The sequence below is a fragment of the Carassius gibelio genome, chromosome B3, assembly GCF_023724105.1.
Source record: "Carassius gibelio isolate Cgi1373 ecotype wild population from Czech Republic chromosome B3, carGib1.2-hapl.c, whole genome shotgun sequence".
Classification (NCBI taxonomy): domain Eukaryota; kingdom Metazoa; phylum Chordata; class Actinopteri; order Cypriniformes; family Cyprinidae; genus Carassius; species Carassius gibelio.
Genome location: NC_068398.1, coordinates 28,037,688 through 28,059,682, shown reverse-complemented (window position 1 = coordinate 28,059,682; position 21,995 = coordinate 28,037,688). Strand labels below are relative to the sequence as shown.

Below are 21,995 nucleotides of genomic sequence, written 5' to 3'. Positions count from 1 at the left end.
AACTTTATTATACACTGTCACAAGTGACATACATCCCGCCGGAGGTACAGCGAAAAACAGAGACTGATGGAGGAAAAGGTTTAGGAAGAATGCTTGGTTGGAGGATGAATGAAGGAGACAGATGCTTCAGCACAATCTTTAGAAAATCCATAGTTGCCATGACAACATTTTTGTGTTGCAACTGCAAATAATAATAATAATACAGAAAAAAAAAGTGATTGCCAGAGAATACATTGAATGTGTTCAACAAAAATAATTCCCATGTGTTAATACAGAGACACAAAATTCAAAACAGGAAACCTATTTGTAGTCGTGGTTATATTGTCTGGAAAACGTATTGTTCTTTGCACAGCTTTAAATAGTGGCTGCATAGAAGCAAAACTTGCACACACAAAAAACACATCTATTAATGTGGCAAGTTCTTGTTTTGAATGCTTCACTTTTACAAAACCTGTATGATTTTTTCCTTATTGGTATCTAACAAATAATACATTTTCATTAGAGTCATTAGCTTTACTTTAGTTGACTGTAAGCTCTATACATACAGCACCTAAATATTGAATTATATAACATCATTTTGAAATAAATTGAAACTCAGAAAACCCATTTACTTCCATGTTCACAGTATTATTTATGTGCTTTTATTGATTTTTTTAAATTAGCTTTTTTATACACGCTTAAAAATAAAAGTTCTTTAATGGCATCAATATTTCCATGAACCAACCTTTAACATCCAAATGCAGAAAAGGTTTAGACTTTTGAAATGTTCTTTAAAATGGTTTATTCGAGAACTCTTTACTCTAAAAGGTTCTTTGGGGAACCAAAAATGCTTCTTCTATGGCATCACTGCAAAAACACCCTTTTGGAGCCTTTATTTATTTAAGAGCATTTTAGCAGGTTTCGTTTTGTTTCAATTCAAACTTTAAAATGAAATGTTGTAAACTATGATTGGTCAGCTCTTGAGGTGTTAAGGCACAGCCATAGGTGATGGCTGCCAAGCTAGTTAGCATAATAGCTGTAGCATGTTATTATCCGTTTGTATTTGTAAAATAGCCCGTGTACTGTATATGCCCAAAAGTGCATATTGATATGCTCCTATGATGTCCAGAAATTCTCCTTTTAAGCTCATTTAAGGGTTTGAGACTGACAGCCGTTGACATGCTTTGACTGAATTAGCATATTTAGCTGCAGCATCTACTGATCCTTGTTCAGAACTCATTATATGTGTTATACCAAGAATTTATTCTTTTTTTCTTTCAAACAGTTTGTAAAGTTACTTTTCAGGGCAACTTATAAAATCTTACTGTAGCTGCTGTGCAGAGCCGCTGCTGCCTGAGGCTTTGGTTGATCTGAGAGATATTTCAAGTCTCTGAGGACAGGTTTGACAGTAAGATGAGTCTGTGCCTTAGAGGTGTAGCAACTCGCCCCGTATTTCTGGGAAAGGCTCAGTTTGTTTTGCACTCGCTTCTCTTCAGCTCTGTTCTGATGGGGAAAGGTGAAAGGCATGAAATAAAAAAACTAATCCTGAAAAAGCTGTCTTCACTGTGGATTTAGCCACCGTGGCACACCTCTTCTTTTGAAGTCTCTTTGACTGTGTATATGAATGCACAGGCTCAGACGCTTCATCGGTGAAACACTAAACACGCAGACATCCTATTGATAGGGATTGTGAGGTGGTTTAGTGTTTTACCGTTTGGGTCTTTTGAGGTCTTGGGCTGGTCTCACTGCTGATTCCCAACAGTGAGCGTGGCTGGTTTACATGTCCTTATCTGCTGTGTCACTTGGTTTTTAAGGAAGTATGATGGGGTTGTTTGACAGTGAGCAGAACTGAAAGGCTGAAATGGACAAATTTCATTCCAATGGTGCTGCTTGAGGCTGAAATTGAAAAAGGCACCACATAAAGTCTTGATGTGGTAGCGACGGCCAAGTTGTACTTTTATGCATTAGTCAATGTGGCATTGCAAGGATCGTAAAAATCCCTTTGTTCTCCCAGAAGCCTAGAAGTTTCTCTGAATGCCAAAATCGCTTAGTTTTACCGTTTTTCGGAATCCTACCAAAATGACTGTCCGTGAATGGTTTGGGAAATGGCGAATATGCGATTACACCTACTAATTCTAATTTCAGCTAGGTAAAACAAATATGTATAAATCCATTCATAATGTTTTGTAATATTCTGAATTCAACACTGATTATAATCAGTTGTTTTTCTTTATCAGCAAATCAGCATATCAGGAATGATTGAGAATGAAAACTGGAGAAATTATGCTGAAAATGCAGCTTTGCAATCAGAGGAAGAAATTGCATTGACTATGTATTCTAATAGAAAATGGTTATTTTAAATTGTAATAATTTATCCAGTATTACTGTATTTACAGTAACTTTTTATCTTATAAATGCAGCCTTGGTTGAGGGACCAGTGCTGCTGGGCATAACGAACTAGCAGATGATTATTTTATTGATTAATATAATTTAGTGTATATATATTTTGGTGTGATTATAATTGTGTTTAATCATATTCCTCTTCCCTGCGGTTTTAGAAATGTGTGTTATGCAACAGCAGCATTGTTTGGAGGTAATTCTTTGTTGCACACAACATCAGGTGGGTTATACTTTATACACATATACTTTATAAAAAGGCTTTACCTCTCTTTTTCTCTTTTATTCTCTCACAGGGGAAGAAAGTCAGGATCTGGGTCCTCCTCCGTCTGTAGACGAGGCCGCTAACACACTGATGACGCGCCTGGGGTTCCTGCTCGGGGACAAAGTGAACGAAGGGCCTGGTGGAGCACAGTACAGCATGGAGGAACAAGATGACCCTCAGGTTTGACTCACTCCATCCAGTCTCTCTCATTATTCTTTTAAAAGTAATTAAAGTGAGTTTTTGACCTAGTGATGGTGGGAGGTGCTGCTCTACAGCGCAGGGTTTTGTCAGTGGGCGGCTCCCGTCCTCAGAAACACCGATATTCTTGCTCTCTAAATCATGACAGATGTTCCTGGGTTTTGGATGAGCAGCAGCAGTTTGCGCTGGTGTATCCGCGCAGTTCGAGTCTAACTAGGCATGTCTCAGACAGCAGATGCTGAAACCCCTGCCACTAGTCTATTTACAGTCCACACTGATCTTAGCCATGATTCTTCAGTCAACATCTGCTTGTGGGTTTGAGTGCTTCGAAACCTTTCAATCCAACATGTGCTCAATGCAAAATACAGTACAGCAATATCATATTAATGATGTCAGATGAAATTTAATCTAGCGCTCTAAAAATGTTGTTATATTTGTAATTGAATTGATTGCTTGATTATACTGATTATTTGATCTAATTAATTAAATTTGTCAATACATTAAATAAGACAAGTAAAAAACAAAATACAAATAATGGGTCATTTAAAGGATTAGTTCAATTCCACAATAAAAATATCCTGAGAATTTACTCACTCCCATGCCATCCAAGATTTTCATGCCTTTCTTTCTTCAGTCGAAAAGTAATTAAGGTTTTTGAGGAAAACATTCCAGGATAGTGGACTTCAATGGGGATCAGTGGGTTGAAGGTATAAACTGCAGTTTTAATGCTGCTTCAAAGGGTTCTACAGGATCCCAGCAGAGGAAATAAATCTAGCAAGATTATTGGTTTAAAAAAATAAAAAATTACTGTACATATAGGACTGCATGATTAATCACATGTGATTTTGTCATGTGCATCTCGTCAGTAAAGCCGGTTCTCTGATTAGTAGTAAATCTTCATCACATGCTTTCAGATGGAGCAGCATTTACTACACAGAGCTGTAGTTCACTGACAAGCTACACAATTACTGTACGAGTTAATAATTCCAGATGAATTGCCTGTGATTATGAACACAGTATTGCATATCTTGTCAGTGAACAATGGCTTTGTGTAGTAAATGCTGCTCCATCTGAAAGCACGTGATGGAGATTTACTACTAATCACAGAATCGGCTTTACTGCCGAGATGGCCGTGAAAATCGCATGCAATTAATTGTGCAGCCCTACTTACATCATTTTTAACCACAAATGCCTGTCTTGCACTAGCTCGACCTCATGCATTACATAATCACATTGGAAAGGTCACGTGTGATGTCAGCGGAAGTACTGACCCAGTGTTTACAATATGAACGTGCAAAGAAAATCAAATCTCCTTTACAAAAAAAAAAAGGTAAAACAACGATGTGGGATGATTTTGAAGTTGTAATCCACGTAAACCCACATAAATGATTACGTAATGCATGAAGATGCGCATTGCAGAGCTAGTGCAAGATGAGCATTTGTGGTCCTTTGAAGTCGCATTGAAACTGCAGTTTGTACCTTCAGCCCGTTGATCCCCATTGAAGTCCATTATGTTTTCCTCAAAGATCTTACTTTCTTTTCGACTGAAGAAAGACAATATAACATCTTGGATGACATGGGGGTGAGTAAATTATCAGGAGTATTTTTATATTCGCGAAGAGAACTAATCCTTTAACATGCAAAATTGACAACCCTAATTAAAACAATTATTTGCTAAAGCTCTTAACATATCCTAACGGTGATTAAGAATGGAAACAGCCTCAATGGTTTTAAAATGACATTTTGAGCTCTTGAATGTAGCGCTTGTTGGATTCTGTCTAATTTTCCACTGGTAAGTGTTTCATTCCCTCCTAATTGTTCTGAGTTCAACTCGACCTCATTGATCCGACACATAGTGGAGTCCAGGAATGTATAGCGCATGGCAAGGCAAGGCTCCTGCCGTCCACAGCTGGGCGGAGCGGAGTTATTTTAGAGGCTGGACCCTGCCAAGCAAGTGTGGTCACCGAAAGGCCACAATTTCTGAAACGCCAGTTCAGAGCCAGTCTCACCCACGCACACCGAACCCTCAATTGGACAAAAAGGTGTAGAGCTATTTAGACATATTTGGGAAGTTATTGAGTCTGAGATCTGACTTCAGGCCACTGCTGGTTCGTGGTGAAAAGAAATGTGAAATTAATATTTTTCATGGGTTTTCAGTCGGTTGTAACTTAGCGTTCCAATGTGGGTGGTTTTACAGTGAGCCTCAAATCATCAAAAACCGTTTTACACACAAAGAAATGAAGATTTCTGAGTGCACATTTAAAGAAAAACAAGGTTAATTTCACAGTAAAAGAGAAATATTTTGTGATTATTTGTGTATGTTTGACAAGAAAATACTATTTCAGTCTTTCTACTTCACTTTTTCCTGTTGTTTCTTTGTACTGTTACTGATTGTAAAAATTGTTTTGACGCCAGTTTTTTTTCTTTTCTTTTCTTTTCAGTGTTTTTAGTGTTAAACCTGGATTAAACCTTAGTTTTAAAACCAGAACCTTGCTGTGATCTGCAAATGATCATAAAATAGTTGTTCTTATGAAAGAACATCCTCTTGGTTTGTAGTTTGGTCTCTTTTGGTTGTGAGACACGTATCATCTAAAACAACTTCTGGACAGAAGTGCTCGACGACTGAGTGAAATTCATATCTGTCTGTATGAAGTCATTAATGTGGTCTCCACCACAGATCCAGATTCAGACATGACAACTCGTTTAACCAACTATTCTTTCCATGTCTCTTTTCTATACTCCCTCTTTACTGTGTTTTTTTGCTGCAACTCTTTCATTATCATACTTTTTGTCTATTTATGTTTCTTAGCGTGTCTTTCTCACTCTCTCTTCCCACTGGGTAAGATGATCCACCATCTTGGTGGGTTTTTTGTAGCTCATGTCTTGTCGCCGACCGCAGCATGCCATAATAATACACTAATTTCTCTCCTTTTTCCATTTGGTTAAGAGTTGAACATTCAAAGTTCTCTCAGTCATATACCATAAAGCCAATAACATTTATTAAATTACATAATATTGAGTCACTGTGGAAAAATTGTTTAAGTCAGCCCAGGCCATAAAAAGAGATAATTCCACATGAGTGTGCAGTCCTCAGCAGAAATATGGTGCAGGACTGTATCATTAAATACCAGTCAGCAGATTTCCACTTCTGTGGACATTTTTGTGTGTGAAAGTCATTCAACGGTGCTGCTTTTCTGGAATAGGATCCACATATATAACCAAGCAGTGGTGCACTGATCTAGTAAAAAAATCCTTCAGTATGCTACAGTTCTGCAGTGTAACAATGAGTGAACATTAGGCCTCCTTAATTAAACAGAAGCATGTAAATGTCAGTTGTTTGTACAATTATTCTTATGTAAATTGTCATATTGAATTGAACAAAACTAGTTCAATTGGTTTTACTAATGACTTAAACAAATTTGTTCTGTTAGTCTTTGTATTTCTGGAAAAACATGCAATATCCTTTCCATATGAGTATCACAATTGTTTTTCTGTCTATTATTCCTCAACATAATAATAATAATAATAATAATAATAATAATAATAATAATAATTGGAACTACTTTTTGTTTGAAGAACAAATTATTATAATGTATAATAATAATTATCATCATTATTATTTGCCATTTTATAATTTATTATATTCCCTTATAATATATAATTGATATAATTAATCATAACAATAATAAAATAAATCATACAAATCATATAATAATAATAATAATAATAATAATAATAATAATAAAATGAATAAATAAAAAACAAGTAAAAATAAATAAATAGACGTTGTTATTAATAGTAGTAATAATAATAATGGTTTATTTGTTGATCTTGGCACATATAGCTATGAGGTCATTCAGTTCTGACCTGTATTTATAATACAGCTTGGAGTAGGATTTTGAACCAATGATATTTCCCTTTGGATGGAAAAGCCAGGGCTACAAATTAGAAACGGAGCAACAATTGTCGTTTTCGTTCATTGCGTGTCGTTCTTGTGGCAAGTCAGGGGAAACACTCAAACACATTTGGAGTTACTGTGAATCTCTAATTCTGAAATTTTGAAGACGAAATTGTCCTTCTTCTGATGTTCAGTGCATCTCCATGACCCAGAGGATCAGCCCATGCTCCAGTTTAGCTAGCAGCACAGCGTCGCCCCCTCCTGGCAGCCCCTGCTCCACGTTACCCGCTGGAGCCCCGGGTAATATGGGCACCAGAGACTGTGCCTACGGATCCATCACGAGTCCCACCTCCACCCTGGAGAGCCGAGACAGCGGCATTATAGGTCAGAGACATTCTGTGGCTTGTTTTACTATTCAAAATAAATGCTAATCATTGATGTACATATATGACAATGACCGTTCAAAAAAGGTCCCTTTTTCAAATCTTCCATTGCTTTCTTACAGCAACGCTCACGAGTTACTCGGAGAACGCCGAGCACGGAGGAAAACACAGCGAGGGCTCGCGGGGCAGCCTCAAACTCTGGCAGGCGCAGAAGTCAATGGGTACAGACTCCTTTCTTTATCGGGTGGATGAAAACATGGCCGCTTCCACTTACAGCCTCAACAAAATCCCAGAGAGGAGTCTGGAGCATTCGGTCTCTCACTCCGCCCACTCCATCCCCCTCTACCTCATGCCCCGCCCCAACTCTGTGGCCGGTAAGTTTCCATTCAGAATACTATATAAATATGTCAGAATACTGTACAGTATGTCTAAGTATTATATGAAATATCAGTGTGCAGCATGCATACTGTATTTATTAACAGATTGCATTCAACTTTTAGCAGTCGAGTCAATGAGTCAAGAAAGACACTAAAATTACTCTTGATAAAGTGCCCAGTTCATTGGTCTCATTGCAAACGGAGTCATTTCAGTTGTTATTTAACCCTAGATTAACTGTGAAATGGCAGAAACCTGCATATTATGCTGAGCTAGTCAAGATTCAGTCCAGCATTCAAATCCTGTTCGTCACAAACCGTCACATTCATCTTTGACCGCGGGTGAATATTTGGAGTCAGCTCTGTGTGAAACTCATTCAGCTGAGGCTCTTTGAACGCTTCTGTTCATGAATGGTGAGCTGCGGAGACAGGAAATATCCTGCATAATCCAGACCCTAAAAGTCAACAGACACATGTTTCCAATTCCCTTAAAATGTCAAGGTCAGTAAAAGCACATAGTGACTACTGTGAGAGCTATAGAAGTGGCCCTCTTCTCGGCTTTATGGGTCATTTGAGCTCTGGAGCGGCTCCGAGCTCCTGATGCTGCTCCAGTACTACAAAGCAAGGACGTCTGTGTGAATCTCAGGTTTTATGAAGGATTTGTGATTTGTTCTGCTGGTTTTGGATCCACATGTGAGAAAATAGTAGAAACTCACCAGCTCAGTTTAAAGTACTAGTTTTTTTTTAAAGGTTTGCTAGAAGAAATTTCCAATATAAAGTAAATTAAATGTTTATAAAATGAATATTTCTATTCTACCCTCAAAGTCTGACTGAACAAAGCAAGTTTTATTAAATTAATGTGACAATCAGTTGTTTAATTATTCAGCCTACAAACTTAGATTAACAAACTATATTGCTTAATTCTTATCATTCTTTATAAATACAGTAACAACAAATTTACATAACTATTTATTTTCATTTTTTAAAATTTGGTTTCATTATTATTAATTTAAGAATTATTGTTAATATTAACAATTCATCAAATTTTTTATCTATGTATCTTTGAGCATATGATTAGGAAGTTGTTTATTTTAATAAACTGACATGTCTCTCTGAATTTTCAAAGTTTAAAATTAGCATAATTTGGCATGCAAAAAAAGTGTAAAAAGCACCATAAAAATGAGTAAATGGTGACAAAATGAAATTAAAGAAGTAAATTAAATGTGACATGTAAATGAGAAGACACTATATTCCCAATTACTCCCAGCATGCACCTTAGTGAAGTGAAGGCCGTTCACTTCCTCTCGCATATACACACATTCACCCTTCACATGTGTACATAAAAACATAGATATGTAAAAGTAGATGCCTTATTGGTGGCCGTTTAATGGGAAAATCTTTTGCCCAAATCGTGTGTATTCCTTTTTAAAATGTCTGGATTTAGTTTGTGACCATTCAAACAAAGGTAAATGTGACCGCATCTTAAAGGGTCACTCAACCCCAAGAATATATATATTTTTTCATTAATCACTTAACCCCATGTTGTTTCAAATCCGTAAAATTTTTGTTCGTCGTTGGAACACAATTTAAGATATTTGGGATTAAAACCGTGAGGTTTGTGACTGTCCCATTGACTGCCAAGTAAAATACACTGTCAAGGTCCAGAAAAGTATGAAAGCCGTCGTCAGAATAGTCCATCTGCCATCAGTGATTCAACCGTAACGCTATGAAGCGACGAGAATGACTCAGAAGAGCGTGCGCAGCTTGCGTTCAGCTCATAATCTCCAAAATGGTGCTACAGTGATGTGCAGAGAAACCGAGGAGACGAATTGTTGAATAAAGTCATTATTTTTTTGTACGAACAATATTCTCGTCGCTTCATAGCGTTACGGTTGAACCACTGATGGCAGATGGACTATTCTGAAGATGCTTTTCATACTTTTCTGGACCTTGACAGTGTAAGTGCAGTCAATGGGACAGTCACAAGCCTCACAGTTTTCATCCAAAATATCTTAAATTGTGTTCCGAAGATGAACGAAGCTTTTACGGGTTTGGAACAACTTGGGTGTCAAAATTTTCATTTTGGGGTGGAGTAACCCTTCAAGCCTTTTTTTCTTTTAAGGTGGAGATTGCCATTCTGATCACTGGTAAAGAATTCATTATTACCGTGTTTTCCGCACTTTAAGGCACACCGGATTTTAAAGTGCACCTTCAATGAATGTCCTATTTTAGAACTGTTTTCATATATAGGACGCACCAGATTATAAGGCGCATAGAGTAGAAGATAATGCAGTCAAACGTTCGACTGGGTTTGTGATATGCATCCACAAGATGGAGCTGTGCTAAAGGGAATGTCAACATTTTAACAGAGCGCCTTGATCCATATATAAGGCGCTCTGGATTAGAAGTCTAATCCGTTTTTTGAGAAAATTAAAGGCTTTTAAGTGCGCCTTATAGTGTGGAAAATAAAGGTATATGTTTAACTTCCATATAGTATTTTGTAAGGGCACGAACAGAAACCAACTTTAGAGATAAGTAGATGCGCACATGTTCAGACGTTTGGTTTAAATGCATACGTGCTTTTTGGACCAGCGCCCCACGGTGGAACTGTAAAACACCAGTTCAGTTGATGGGAGCCCAAGTCATTGTGGAGCATTTCAAGCGGTTGTAAATCCAGCAACAGTCATTCCAGCCAGACCGTCTGCAGTGCAGATGGAGGTGGTGGGGCTGGGCAGGAGAAATGCTGGAGTCGGGGATATTTTCTTACATTTTACATGATAACCATAGTTTTTTGCCAATTTACAGCTGACAATGGCTCATAAGGCCTGTTCACAAAAGAACAAAAAGAACAATAACTATATAAGCGTCCACACCAATAGACAGTAATATTCTGTTTATTTTTAGCATGGAGTGCGGTTATGTAGTCTGCTTGGTCAATTGGGTGAATTCTGATTGATCGATGTTTTTATCGTTCATCAGCTAGAAAGCAATTGCTCTGGAAGTGATTCCAACATTATCATCCCTCTTTGTGGTTATCATTTTATCACTGCGAGGTGTGGACTATTCTGATTATTAAAACTTTATAATGGTCATCTTTTGTGTGGACAGGTGATGGAGTTTTTTCATGGATTTACAGTAGTAATATTAATTGTAACCTTTTTCATATCGGAAACTATAGCTGCCGAATTTTGAGATCTTTCTCAGCTTTTGCAAACTTTGTCATTGATAGAGTGCTGCATATAAATAAGAACTGTGGTTAGCATAGCATGACGATACTTTGACGTTTTTTCAATGTTCCTCTGTAGTTACCTATTAGAAACACACGTTTTATAAAATAAATGTAACTGCTTCAAAATTTAAAAGCTATGTGTAATTCAACTTGTAGAGCAAAACGTCAAAGTACTCTGAAACGTCATAGTTTTCCAGGTTTTGACGTCACTGCTGCAGTTCTCTCTCATGTTCCCACTCAAACGTGATGTTCTCTTAGGGGAGGTTTAAATTACTAAACTGTTGTTCCCCACTTTTAACCAACAGGAAGTTGTAATTTGTACACATGTACCATGGGGCAATGGATGGTTTTCTGAAATCTGTCTTTGATTAAACAGGCTTTCCTTAGCATGTGGCACCTTGCACCTTGCTTTGATGGTGGCCACTTGTCCATAGCACCAGTCCTTACACTGCCACCAGTCCAAACTACTGCTAAGTTGTTTCAAAAGCTTTCTCCAGCTGCTTTGAGGCGAGATCAGTTCAGTGGCCACCCACTGTGTTCTTAATATTCTTGTGAATCAAGCCGCCATGAACTTTCCTCCTCATTAGCAAAGAAAAAAGGGGCTCAAAATTCATGCACGCATTTTCATGAAAGCTAATAAGAACAAGCTAAGCAAACACAAGCTCTCATAGAGTTTGTCAAAGGGTTCGTCTCATCACTAACAACCTATAGAACCATGCTATTACCATGTTTTGGTAGTACTGATAATATCACTAATAATGCCTTGTACAATAGCTTGGAGTAGCATGTTGTATCACCATTTGGAAGTCATTTTTGAGTAAAAACTTGTACCCTTATGAAAATTAACCATGGTTTTACTATAAATAAAACCAAAATAAACATGGTTAATGCAGTTAAACCACAAATTAACTGTTATTTTCCAACACTGGACCATATTTAAACCATGGTATATGTAGTAAAACTGTGGTAACCAATCCACCAAAAAACATGGTGTTTACTTCTATAATCATTTACTAACATAGTGCATGTTCAGATATAATCTTATATAATTTTTTACCATGGTAAATGGTTTATTAAACAAAAATACTATGTTATATTTGCTTCATTAATTTCAGGCGAAGTTAATTTGAAAGCACACTTATTAATGCTGTTGGAAACTTCCTCTGATTTTGGAACAACATGCTTCTCCTGGAACCTGTTTGCTTATTTTTAATAGCCTCTCTACATTAGCTTGGCTGCTGAAATGAAGAAATGAATGTTGTTTCATTGTTATTGTTGTATATTCTCCCTCTGTTGAATATGTATGTGGGTGGCATGAGTTTAAATAGAGGTTTTCGATCTCTCTCTCTCTCTCTCTCACGCTATTTTGCATTTTTTTTAATTTAAATTCAGAATTTATTTGTGATTTATTTATTCATTTGTGAAAAGTACTTAATTGGCATTAATATTTTAAATATAATATCACCCAAGCATCAATGCACATCAAAAAACAAGTAATTTTAAAGAATATAAAAAAGTTAATATTGAAAAAATGTGAAACTATATTTTAAAAATATTAAAAGTAGCCTGATTTTCTCCCCTTTCTCTCACAGCCACTAGTTCAGCTCACCTGGAGGATCTTGCGTATCTGGATGAGCAGAGACAGGCTCCACTGCGCACATCTTTGCGTATGCCACGACAAAACTCCGGTTCCAGCCGCTCTGGACAAGCTGACATGAGAGGTGTGTATATTTTGCCTAGATTAATTAAATGTCCACTCTGCGATTCTTTCACTTCGCCACCACCTTGTGTATATCGCCAGTCACAAGTGTAGACAGACCTACACAGTCTATGTCAAGTCTAAGCGTCAAGTCACATTTATTTGTATAGCAATTTATACAATACGGATTGTCAAAGCGGATTTAAATAGCAGTATTGTTTAAATGCACTTCAGTTATGAAACCCATACAATTTTAGCTGTAAAGCAGCTCTAAAAATATAATAGTGTCATTAATCAGCTCTGTTTAGTTCAATAGCAGTGTAATTGCAAAGATCATTAGTTATGAAAGTGAACTACTGTATAAAGCAGCTCTGTAAGATAAGAACAAATTATCTTAACTTATCTTAATTTTCTATTATGAAAGAAAAATAAGTTATTTTTTTAATAAATTATTTAGTGAATCCAAACAAACTTATATTTGATTTTTATTTATTTATGTATTTTTTAAATAGCCTTTCTTTGTCTAGATTCCACATTTGAGGTATTTTAAAATAGTATTGAAGCTATTCAGATGTTCCTTCTATTAAATACATGTTGGCTGCTTTTCCCTCACTTCCTGCTCCAAACATTTGATTTATTTATTAAGAAGGACAATGTCATAAATTATGTGTTTTCATAACCCCAGAAGCTAATAGATCAACAGTCTTAACATGCAAAACCTGAATTCAGTCATATCAGCTGATCATAACAGCTGTCATTTACATACAGTATAAGGTGCTGTAGAAATATAGCCAGCTTAGTCTGAGAGAGGGTAGAAATATAGTCATTAATATCTCAATTATGACTGATTTTGTTGATTAACATTATAAGTGGACTCTAGTGGAAATAAAAACCAAATTCTACAAAATAATAGAATATGTCCCTTCTAAAATGAACCTTTGCAATGTAATGACGTCTGTTTGAGTGTGTGTCTTGCCTCTCGTACATCTGCCCTCCGCTACACACAGCATGTCCCTGTAAAACCCTCAACACCCTCCACATGCTCTTCCGCAGATATCTCCGCCCGTCCTGCTGTTCTCGCTTTCCCCTTTGGACAGCCGTGCCATAATCGGTCTCCTATCCAGATCGATGTATTGACTTCCTATTAGCGTTAGCTCTGGCTCATCTGTCAGAGCTCGGCCTGCTGTCTAACGCTCACAGTCTAGGCTCCACACATCCTAAATCATGCTGGCTGGGAGCGAGCCTCGGAGGTCTGGGTATCCTCTCAGATTCGGTCAGAACTCTAATAGCTTGAGTCACAATTCACCAAGTCACCTGTATATTTCAGGATGATCGCACGGGTGACAAAACAGTGGAGGTAGACTGTTATTTATACACCCTGTTCACATTCCTGGGGTTCTCAGAAGCAGATGTCATGACAGTTGGGTAAACTTCTGTAGTGGTGAACGAAAACTACAACAAAGATCAGTAACACTTTATTTTAAGCTGTCCTTGTTAAACATAATACATCTACTTTTATAATAACAATTAATTATGCATAATTACATACAAGTAACCCTAAGCCAAACCATGATCCTAACTTCATATAGTAAGCACAATAGTTTATTATTATTTAAATGTATGAGTACACTAAAACAGACACCTTAAAATAAAGTGTAACCCAAAAAAAAAAAAATTTGTGTTCCCATTTGCTCCAAAAGCCAAAGGACAAATCCACGATAGCGTTTCTATGCAAAGGAGGAAAAAATATCAGTGCCATTGTATTAGTAACCTTCATGCAGTAGCATTAACTAGTATTATGTCATGTAATGCTATAAAGCACAAAATGTAGCGTTATCAATACACATTTTTTCAGTGAAAATATAAAACAAAACACATTCTGTTACGATGAATGTGGAAATGCATTGTCATATTTTGATTAAAATGTTCATAGCGATGTGACACTCGAACGTACATCAGGCATGATACTATAGATATGGTATATAATGGTATATAATTGCATAATTTGAGCATAGTACTCTTTCAGAAGGCATTAAAAGCATTTTCCACTAGTGATAATCGCGCTTAATAGTGGAAAACATTTGGGGATCTGAACCCGTTTTTTATATATATGTATATATTTTACTAAAAAGCAATGAGTTAACTTTTTCACTTGTATTTATGACAACCTCTCTGTCTCTAGTTCTTTATATTCGTATTACGGCTGCCCTGGTTTATATCTCTCTCCTTCTTTGTCTCTGTTTCTTGCCCTTTTATGTGCTCGTAAAGGTCCCCTCGCCCTATATTTCTCCACCCACCACTTTATGCTAATGAACAGATAATTAATTCACATGTTATCAGGCTGATTAATAGTCCACATGCAAATGGAGGGATGAATAACCTCATAACATGCTCCATCACACTTGTTGCAGCATAATCCTATACAGTCAGGAAATTCTACATAATTTATACTAATTGCGCTGAAGATTTCCTCCCAATATCTCTGTCCTGCTTTGACATGACACTTGCCTTGAATATTATCAGTAATTGGGATTAATGATAATACGTATGAAACGTATAAGAATAATGAAGACTCTACGACTGGATATGAATATTAGATGAGGATTATTTTAATGAACGTTCAGGATCTCTAGTATGATTTATTGAAAAAGAATGTGGTGGATTAATATGGTGATTTTGCTTTGTGCATGGTGGCAATAAATTCGACAGACACGTCTGTTTTTTGATGCATGGAGGCTGATCTGTTATTTCAGATGTGTTTTCTGCCGTGCATTAATGGGTCGAGCACCCTGATGCTGTTTCACACTGCAGCTCCGGTTTGCGTAAGCTGCCAGTTCCAGCCTTTTCAGTACAACGCATCTCCCTCTGCTGGTTCAAAATAATTATTGCATTGTGAAAAGGTTTTCATTTGGAAATTGAATTGTAAAACTTTCTGTTTGATTGATAACATCTCTGTAAGAAGAAGAAAAGAGGCTTTGGAAGGATACAAATATTGTAGGTATGTGCATGTTTGTGTAAAACCTGTTTCATTGACAGCATTTCCTAATGTTTCCCATGATGCAGTGCGCTTTGCTCCATACCGGCCACCGGACATCACCCTGAAGCCGCTTCTCTTCGAGGTGCCCAGTCTGACCCCTGATGCAGTGTTCACCGGTCGAGAATGGCTGTTCCAGGAAGTGGAGGCGTGTCTGCGCAGCAGCGAGGCCTCAGCCAATCAAGGCGTGGTTATTGTTGGCAACGTTGGCTTCGGCAAAACGGCCATCATCTCTCGCTTGGTGGCTCTCAGCTGCCATGGCAATCGCATGAGACAGATCACCTCTGACAGCCCACATGCCTCACCAAAACGTGAGTGGATTCATTCAGACCAATGAATGTGTTAACTGTGAACAGGATCTAATAAACTTCTAACAGAAAAAATGTATACTAGCCAATTCAAATGATTTTGTCATTATTTATTAACCATTGTGTGTGGTGACTTCAAACCTGTACATTTTTAATTCTTTGAAACACAAAACGAGTTACTTCACAGCTCTTTCCCATCACACCACATCTTTCAAACTCAGAAAGGACAAAACAAACCAAAGACACCGTAAAGGTCGTCAATATGAGTCTTGCATTACAATCTAAGAAACAGACCTGAAAACTTTAGAACTTTCTGAAAGACCTTCATCAAAGAATTTGCTAACCCTAACCCTAACCCAACCCTAACCCAAGTTTCAACTCTTCAGAAAACTTAAATTCTAGTCTGCCTCGTACATAAAACTCTCATATGGCTTTAGAAAACTAGCTAGGTGTTTTTATGCATTGAAAAAAAAAAGTGTAATAGACGTTAACTATGCAAAAAGGAAAATGTTTTTATTATGATTTAAATTTATATATTTTTTCATAATCTAGAATGTATTTAATGTTTATATGTGTGTGTGTGTGTGTGTATAATTCATTATAAATTTACATGAATGAGCAAATTATGTATATATAATAATAATAATAATAATAAAAATAATAAAGACCTTTACAACTTCTTCCATCTCACAATTTTTTATACATATTTTATTAGGAAGTAATATGAAATTCTGAATATTAAAATACACCAAAACATTTCATGAGCTACAACTGATGAGAATTTGCAACTATGGATATAGTATTTATTATGATTTTAGAATCACAAGACTCCACACATTGGTCAGAGTGAATAAAATACATATCACATCACATACTGTCAGTAACATTTTATGGCCACGGATATAGAAACTCATAAAGAAAAAGAATCACACAATATAATGACTATATATTTGAATGACTTGAGGTTGAGCAAATAATTCCTAGGTGAACTGTGCTTTATTTAGGTTTTTTTTTTTTTTTTTTTTTTTTTAGAAGGGAACAAATATCTTAAAATGTCAAAACCATTTGGTCTCAGTTTATGAGAAGGTTCACATCACATGCATGCCATGTCTTCCTTTCAGATGGCGACACATTGCCCTTGAGCCAGCCTCAGTCCGCTCACGGCACTCTGGTCGGGGGGAGCAGCTGTCCTGGAACGCCTGAGATGCGGAGACGCCAGGAGGAGGCGCTCAGAAGACTGGCTTCTCAGGTGCCAACTAATACCAACATAATCAACAGGCGGGCATATAACCAGCCTCCCGCTCTCCTCTGCTCTTCTACTGATTTATAATCTCTCTGTCTCTCCATCTCTTCCTTTGTCTCCTTCTTCATTTATTCATTTGCTCCTTGTCTCGCTCTGTCTCTGTGCATTTCTATTCTCTCTATTCTTTTAAGCACAAAGGTTTATTGCGGCTCTGTTGCCTTATCAAATATTTATATGCGCAGAGTCTCCCAGCACAGCCATTAGATATACTCAGTCTGCATTGCTAATGATGACAAGCTTATGAACACTCACACACACACACACACACACACACACACACTGACACACACGTACTGCAGGATGAAGTGAATCCAGGGAAGCAGCAGTCTTAGAATATTGGAATAAGGCCATCGATGCACTCAAACTCCATAATGTTTTATGCATTAATAAAACCCCTTCATCACATCAAAACTCCTGAGCTTTGAATCTTTCTCTAGTTTTAATATTCATTGTGTTTTTGGAGCTGAAAGCAGTGCCTGTGCTTAATTCCTGAGACTGGAAATATTTATTTGCCTTTTCGGTCCATTTGTTTTGCCTAAACCTACATTTAGAAGGAGCATCTACTGTAGATGTACTGGGCACATTTACTTTGTGAAATGTGTGTCATAAAGATGAATCTCAATAAATTTGAATGTCGTGGAAAAGTTCATTTATTTCAGTAATTCAACTCAAATTGTGAAACTTGTGTATGAAATAAATTCAATGCACACAGACTGAAGTAGTCTGAAGTAGTAAGTCTTTGGTTCTTTTAATTGTGATGATTTCAGCTCACATTTAACAAAAACCTACCAATTCACTCTCTCAACAAATTAGAATACTTCATAAGACCAATAAAAAAAACATTTTTAGTGAATTGTTGGCCTTCTGGAAAGTAAGTTCAATTTGGCGTGGCATGGAGGTGATCAGTTTGTGCCACTGCTGAGGTCGTCTGAAGCCCAAGTTTCTTTGACAGTGGTCTTCAGCTCATCCGCATTGTTTGGTCTCTTGTTTCTCATCTTCCTCTTGACAATAACCCATAGATTCTCTCTGGGGTTCAGGTCTGGTGAGTTTACTGGCCAGTCAAGCACACCAACACCATGGTCCTTTAACCAACTTTTAGTGCTTTTAGCAGTGTGGGCAGGAGCCAAATCCTGCTGGAAAATGAAATCAGCATCTTCTAAAAGCTGGTCAGCAGAAGGAAGCATGAAGTGCTCCAAAAATTTATTGGTAAACGGGTGCAGTGATTTTGGTTTTCAAAAACATAATGGACCAACAACAGCAGATGACATTGCACCCCAAATCATCACAGACTGTGGAAACTTAACACTGGACTTCAAGCAATTTGGGCTATGAGCTTCTCCACCCTTCCTCCTGACTCTAGGACCTTGGTTTCCAAATGAAATACAAAACTTGCTCTCATCTGAAAAGAGGACTTTGGACCACTGGGCAACAGCCCGGTTCTTTTTCTCCTAAGCCCAGGTAAGACGCCTCAGGAGTGGCTTAACAAAAGGAATACGACAACTGTATACAAATTCCTCTACACAAATGCCTTGACTCCAGCCTCAGTCGATTCCTTGTAAAGTTCACTCAAATTCTTGAATTGATTTTGCTTGACAATCCTCATAAGGCTGTGGTTCTCTCGGTTGGTTGTGCATCTTTTTCTTCCACATTTTTTCCTTCCACTCAACTTTCTGTTAACATGCTTGGATACAGCACTCTGTGAAAACTCAGCTTCTTTGGCAATGAATGTTTGTGGCTTACCCTCCTTGTGAAGGTTGTCGATGATTGTCTTCTGGACATCTGTCAGATCAGCAGTCTTCCCAGTGATTGTGTAGCATAGTGAACCAAACTGAGAGACCATTTTGAAAGCTCAGGAAACCTTTGCAGGTGTTTTGAGTTGATAAGCTGATTGACATGTCACCATATTCTAATTTGTTGAGATAGTGAATTGGTGGGTTTTAGTTAAATCATCACAATTTAAAGAACCAACGACTTAAACTACAGAATTTGAGTTGAATTATAGAAATAAATGAACTTTCCCACAACATTCCAGTTTACTGAAATGCACCTGTACATGCCATGAGTAGTGCATGATTCTGTAATAATGAACAACCATAATCTATAATAAAATGGTTGAAATCTGTTTTGATTAGATTGTTACATTTGCTTTTACATAACTGTTTAATAAGCAAAAAAAATTAAGTACCTTATGCTACTGTGTCAAGATGTTTTTGAAAGAAGCCTCTTATGTTCACCAAGACTGAGTTTAATTAAAAAATACAGTAAAATAGAAAGTAAATGTTTCAATTATTACAAAATATATATAATTACCTTTGATCACTTCAGTGCATCTTTTCTGAATAAAAGTATTAATTTCTTGGGAAAAAAATCTGACTCTTTCTACTGAACATTTTGAATAGCAGTTTGTATTCTGTACACAATAGTGAGTTACTGTTCTTGCTTTACAAATTAACCACATTGTGTGTCTCTGAACAACACTGTAGTCGTGTTTTGTTTTTTAAATATATCTGTTTTCCAAATCATCATTGAGTGAAAAAGCAGCACCCTTGCAACAATATTTGATGTACCAATCAAATTCAGTAATTCAGTAACTGAATGTTAATAAGCCAAAGTAAAAATCAAGTTTTTCAATCCCAGCTGTGCTGTGAATGTAAATGTTTACCAGCTTTTATCTGCTCTCTCTCATGTGTAGGTGGTGGCGTACCATTACTGTCAGGCTGACAACGCGTACACATGCCTGGTCCCTGAGTTTGTGCATAATGTGGCAGCGTTGTTGTGCAGGGCGCCTCAGATGCAGGCCTACCGAGAGCTGCTGCTCCGCCAGCCACACCTGCAGAGCACCCTCAGCCTGCGCGCCTGCGTCCAGGACCCTTTCAGCGCTTTCCGCAGGGGCCTGCTGGAACCTCTGGACATCCTGTATCGAGGTGTGCAAACGTGTGCTCGTGCACACTCTTAATCTGTGCATACATGTGCTGACATTCATGTAATACTGAACACGTGCAATGTTTACAGAGAGAAAAATCGCATGTGAGGAGAACCTCATCATCCTGATTGACGGGTTGAATGAGGCGGAGTTCCATAAACCGGATTACGGAGAAACCATTGTTTCCTTCCTGTGCAAAACCATCGAGCGTTTCCCTCCCTGGCTTAAACTGGTGGTCACTGTCAGAACGACACTGCAGGTCTGTATACCATCCATCCATCTTATCTATCTGTCCATACATCTTCCCATCCTCTTCTTTTTTTATTAACTTCCTCTCTCCGTCTCAGGATATTACTCGTCCGTTGCCATTCCACCGAATCTCTCTGGATCGACTGGAGGAAAGTGATGCGATTGACTCGGACTTGCAGGGCTACATCCTGCACCGGCTTCACTGCAGCCAGGAGATCCAGAATAACGTGGCGCTCAACGGGAAGCTGGACAATGCAGCTTTCGCCAAACTCAGCGCTCATCTGAAAAGTCTGAGCCGGGGCTCCTATCTCTACCTGAAGCTCACGCTGGACCTCATTGAGAAGGGTTACCTGGTGCTCAAGAGCTCCAGCTTCAAGGTCAGGGGTCAATCAACACAAATGCCTTCCAATAAATTAAAATTAAAATAAAAATATATGCATGTGATGTTAATTATTTGTTGTTCATTTTGGTTCTGTATTTTAAGAAAAAATGAATAGTGAACCAAACCCTTTTAGATGTTTTTGAAAGAAATGTGAAAATTTAGAAGAATTTGAAAAGAAAATGTATGTATACAGTCGCACATTAATGTGACCAGATCATTTCCATAATGACCAGCGCAATCTACCAAGAGCAGTGCAAATTACCACCTGCTTTAAGAAATGCTTTTTTTGTGTGTTAAATACCGTATTTTTTGGACTATAAGTCGCATCAGTCCACAAATACGTCATGATGAGGAAAAAAACATATATAAGTCGCACTGGACTATAAGTCGCATTCATTTAGAACCAAGAGAAAACATTACCATCTACAGCCGCGAGAGGGCGCTCTATACTGCTCTGTGTAGATGAGCAGCATAGAGCGCACTCTCGCGGCTGTAGACGGTAATGTTTTCTCTTGGTTCATGTCTTTTAGTTCATTTCACTTGGTTAATGTCAAATTAATTTTGATAAGTCGCAGCACCAGCCAAACTATGAAAAAAGTGCGACTTATAGTCCGGAAAATACGGTAATAGCGCAAATGCAAGCAATTTGACCATGCAAACATTAGTAAATCGCATTGTGTTATTCATTTGAAAACTCTCCTCCCATTAATTTTGTGTCTAAAAGGGAAACTCCTACAAATGCATATTCAATAATATCATATGCAAAAAATGTCCATGCCTTTTCAGCGCTAATTCTACACTGCGCGTTTTAGTAAATCCTGACAGTACTCTTGCACTGGCAAGAGCTGTTAGTAAACGTGGCCCTAAAAGAATTCACATGTTTTATCTTATTGGCATGTATTAATTGTTTTTAAAAGCTGTAAGCGTGATGTTTGTGTGCAGGTGGTGCCGGTGAATCTGTCGGAGATTTACCTGTTGCAGCTAAACATGCGTTTCCCAACTCAGTCGTCATTCGAGCGTGTTCTTCCACTGCTTAACGTGGCCGTGGCTTCTCTACACCCATTAACTGATGAGCAGGCCTACGGTGCCGTGAATGCCAGCATGGTGCATGGAGCGGCCATGGACTGGGAGGATTTCCAGCAGAGGTCTGAACTCCTGTCGCCCTTCCTGGTGAAAAGACGTGATGGGACGCGCATGTTCATCCACCCCTCCTTCAGAGAGTGGCTCATCTGGAGAGAGGATGGAGAGAAGGCCAAGTTCCTCTGCGACCCCAGGTGAGAAGTATGAGGGCTCAAAATCTGTACACTTCATAGTAAAAGCATTTTTTTCTCAATATCCTAAAGTACAATCAGATGTGAACATTATGTCAATGCC

The 21,995-nt window shown here is 37.8% G+C and overlaps 1 protein-coding gene across 3 annotated transcripts in view; it reads left to right on the top strand.

Moving 5' to 3' along the window:
- Window positions 1-21,995, top strand: part of LOC127952693 (protein TANC2) — a 127,509-nt gene that overhangs the window by 91,191 nt on the left and 14,323 nt on the right. For all 3 annotated transcript variants that reach the window (XM_052551361.1, XM_052551362.1, XM_052551363.1), the window contains 10 exons: window positions 2,673-2,821; window positions 6,932-7,121; window positions 7,243-7,494; window positions 12,316-12,444; window positions 15,486-15,767; window positions 16,886-17,013; window positions 19,760-19,991; window positions 20,080-20,249; window positions 20,338-20,616; window positions 21,564-21,895. In XM_052551361.1, the coding sequence (XP_052407321.1) occupies window positions 2,673-2,821; window positions 6,932-7,121; window positions 7,243-7,494; window positions 12,316-12,444; window positions 15,486-15,767; window positions 16,886-17,013; window positions 19,760-19,991; window positions 20,080-20,249; window positions 20,338-20,616; window positions 21,564-21,895 (2,143 nt within the window). The remainder of the gene's footprint in view (window positions 1-2,672; window positions 2,822-6,931; window positions 7,122-7,242; window positions 7,495-12,315; window positions 12,445-15,485; window positions 15,768-16,885; window positions 17,014-19,759; window positions 19,992-20,079; window positions 20,250-20,337; window positions 20,617-21,563; window positions 21,896-21,995) is intronic.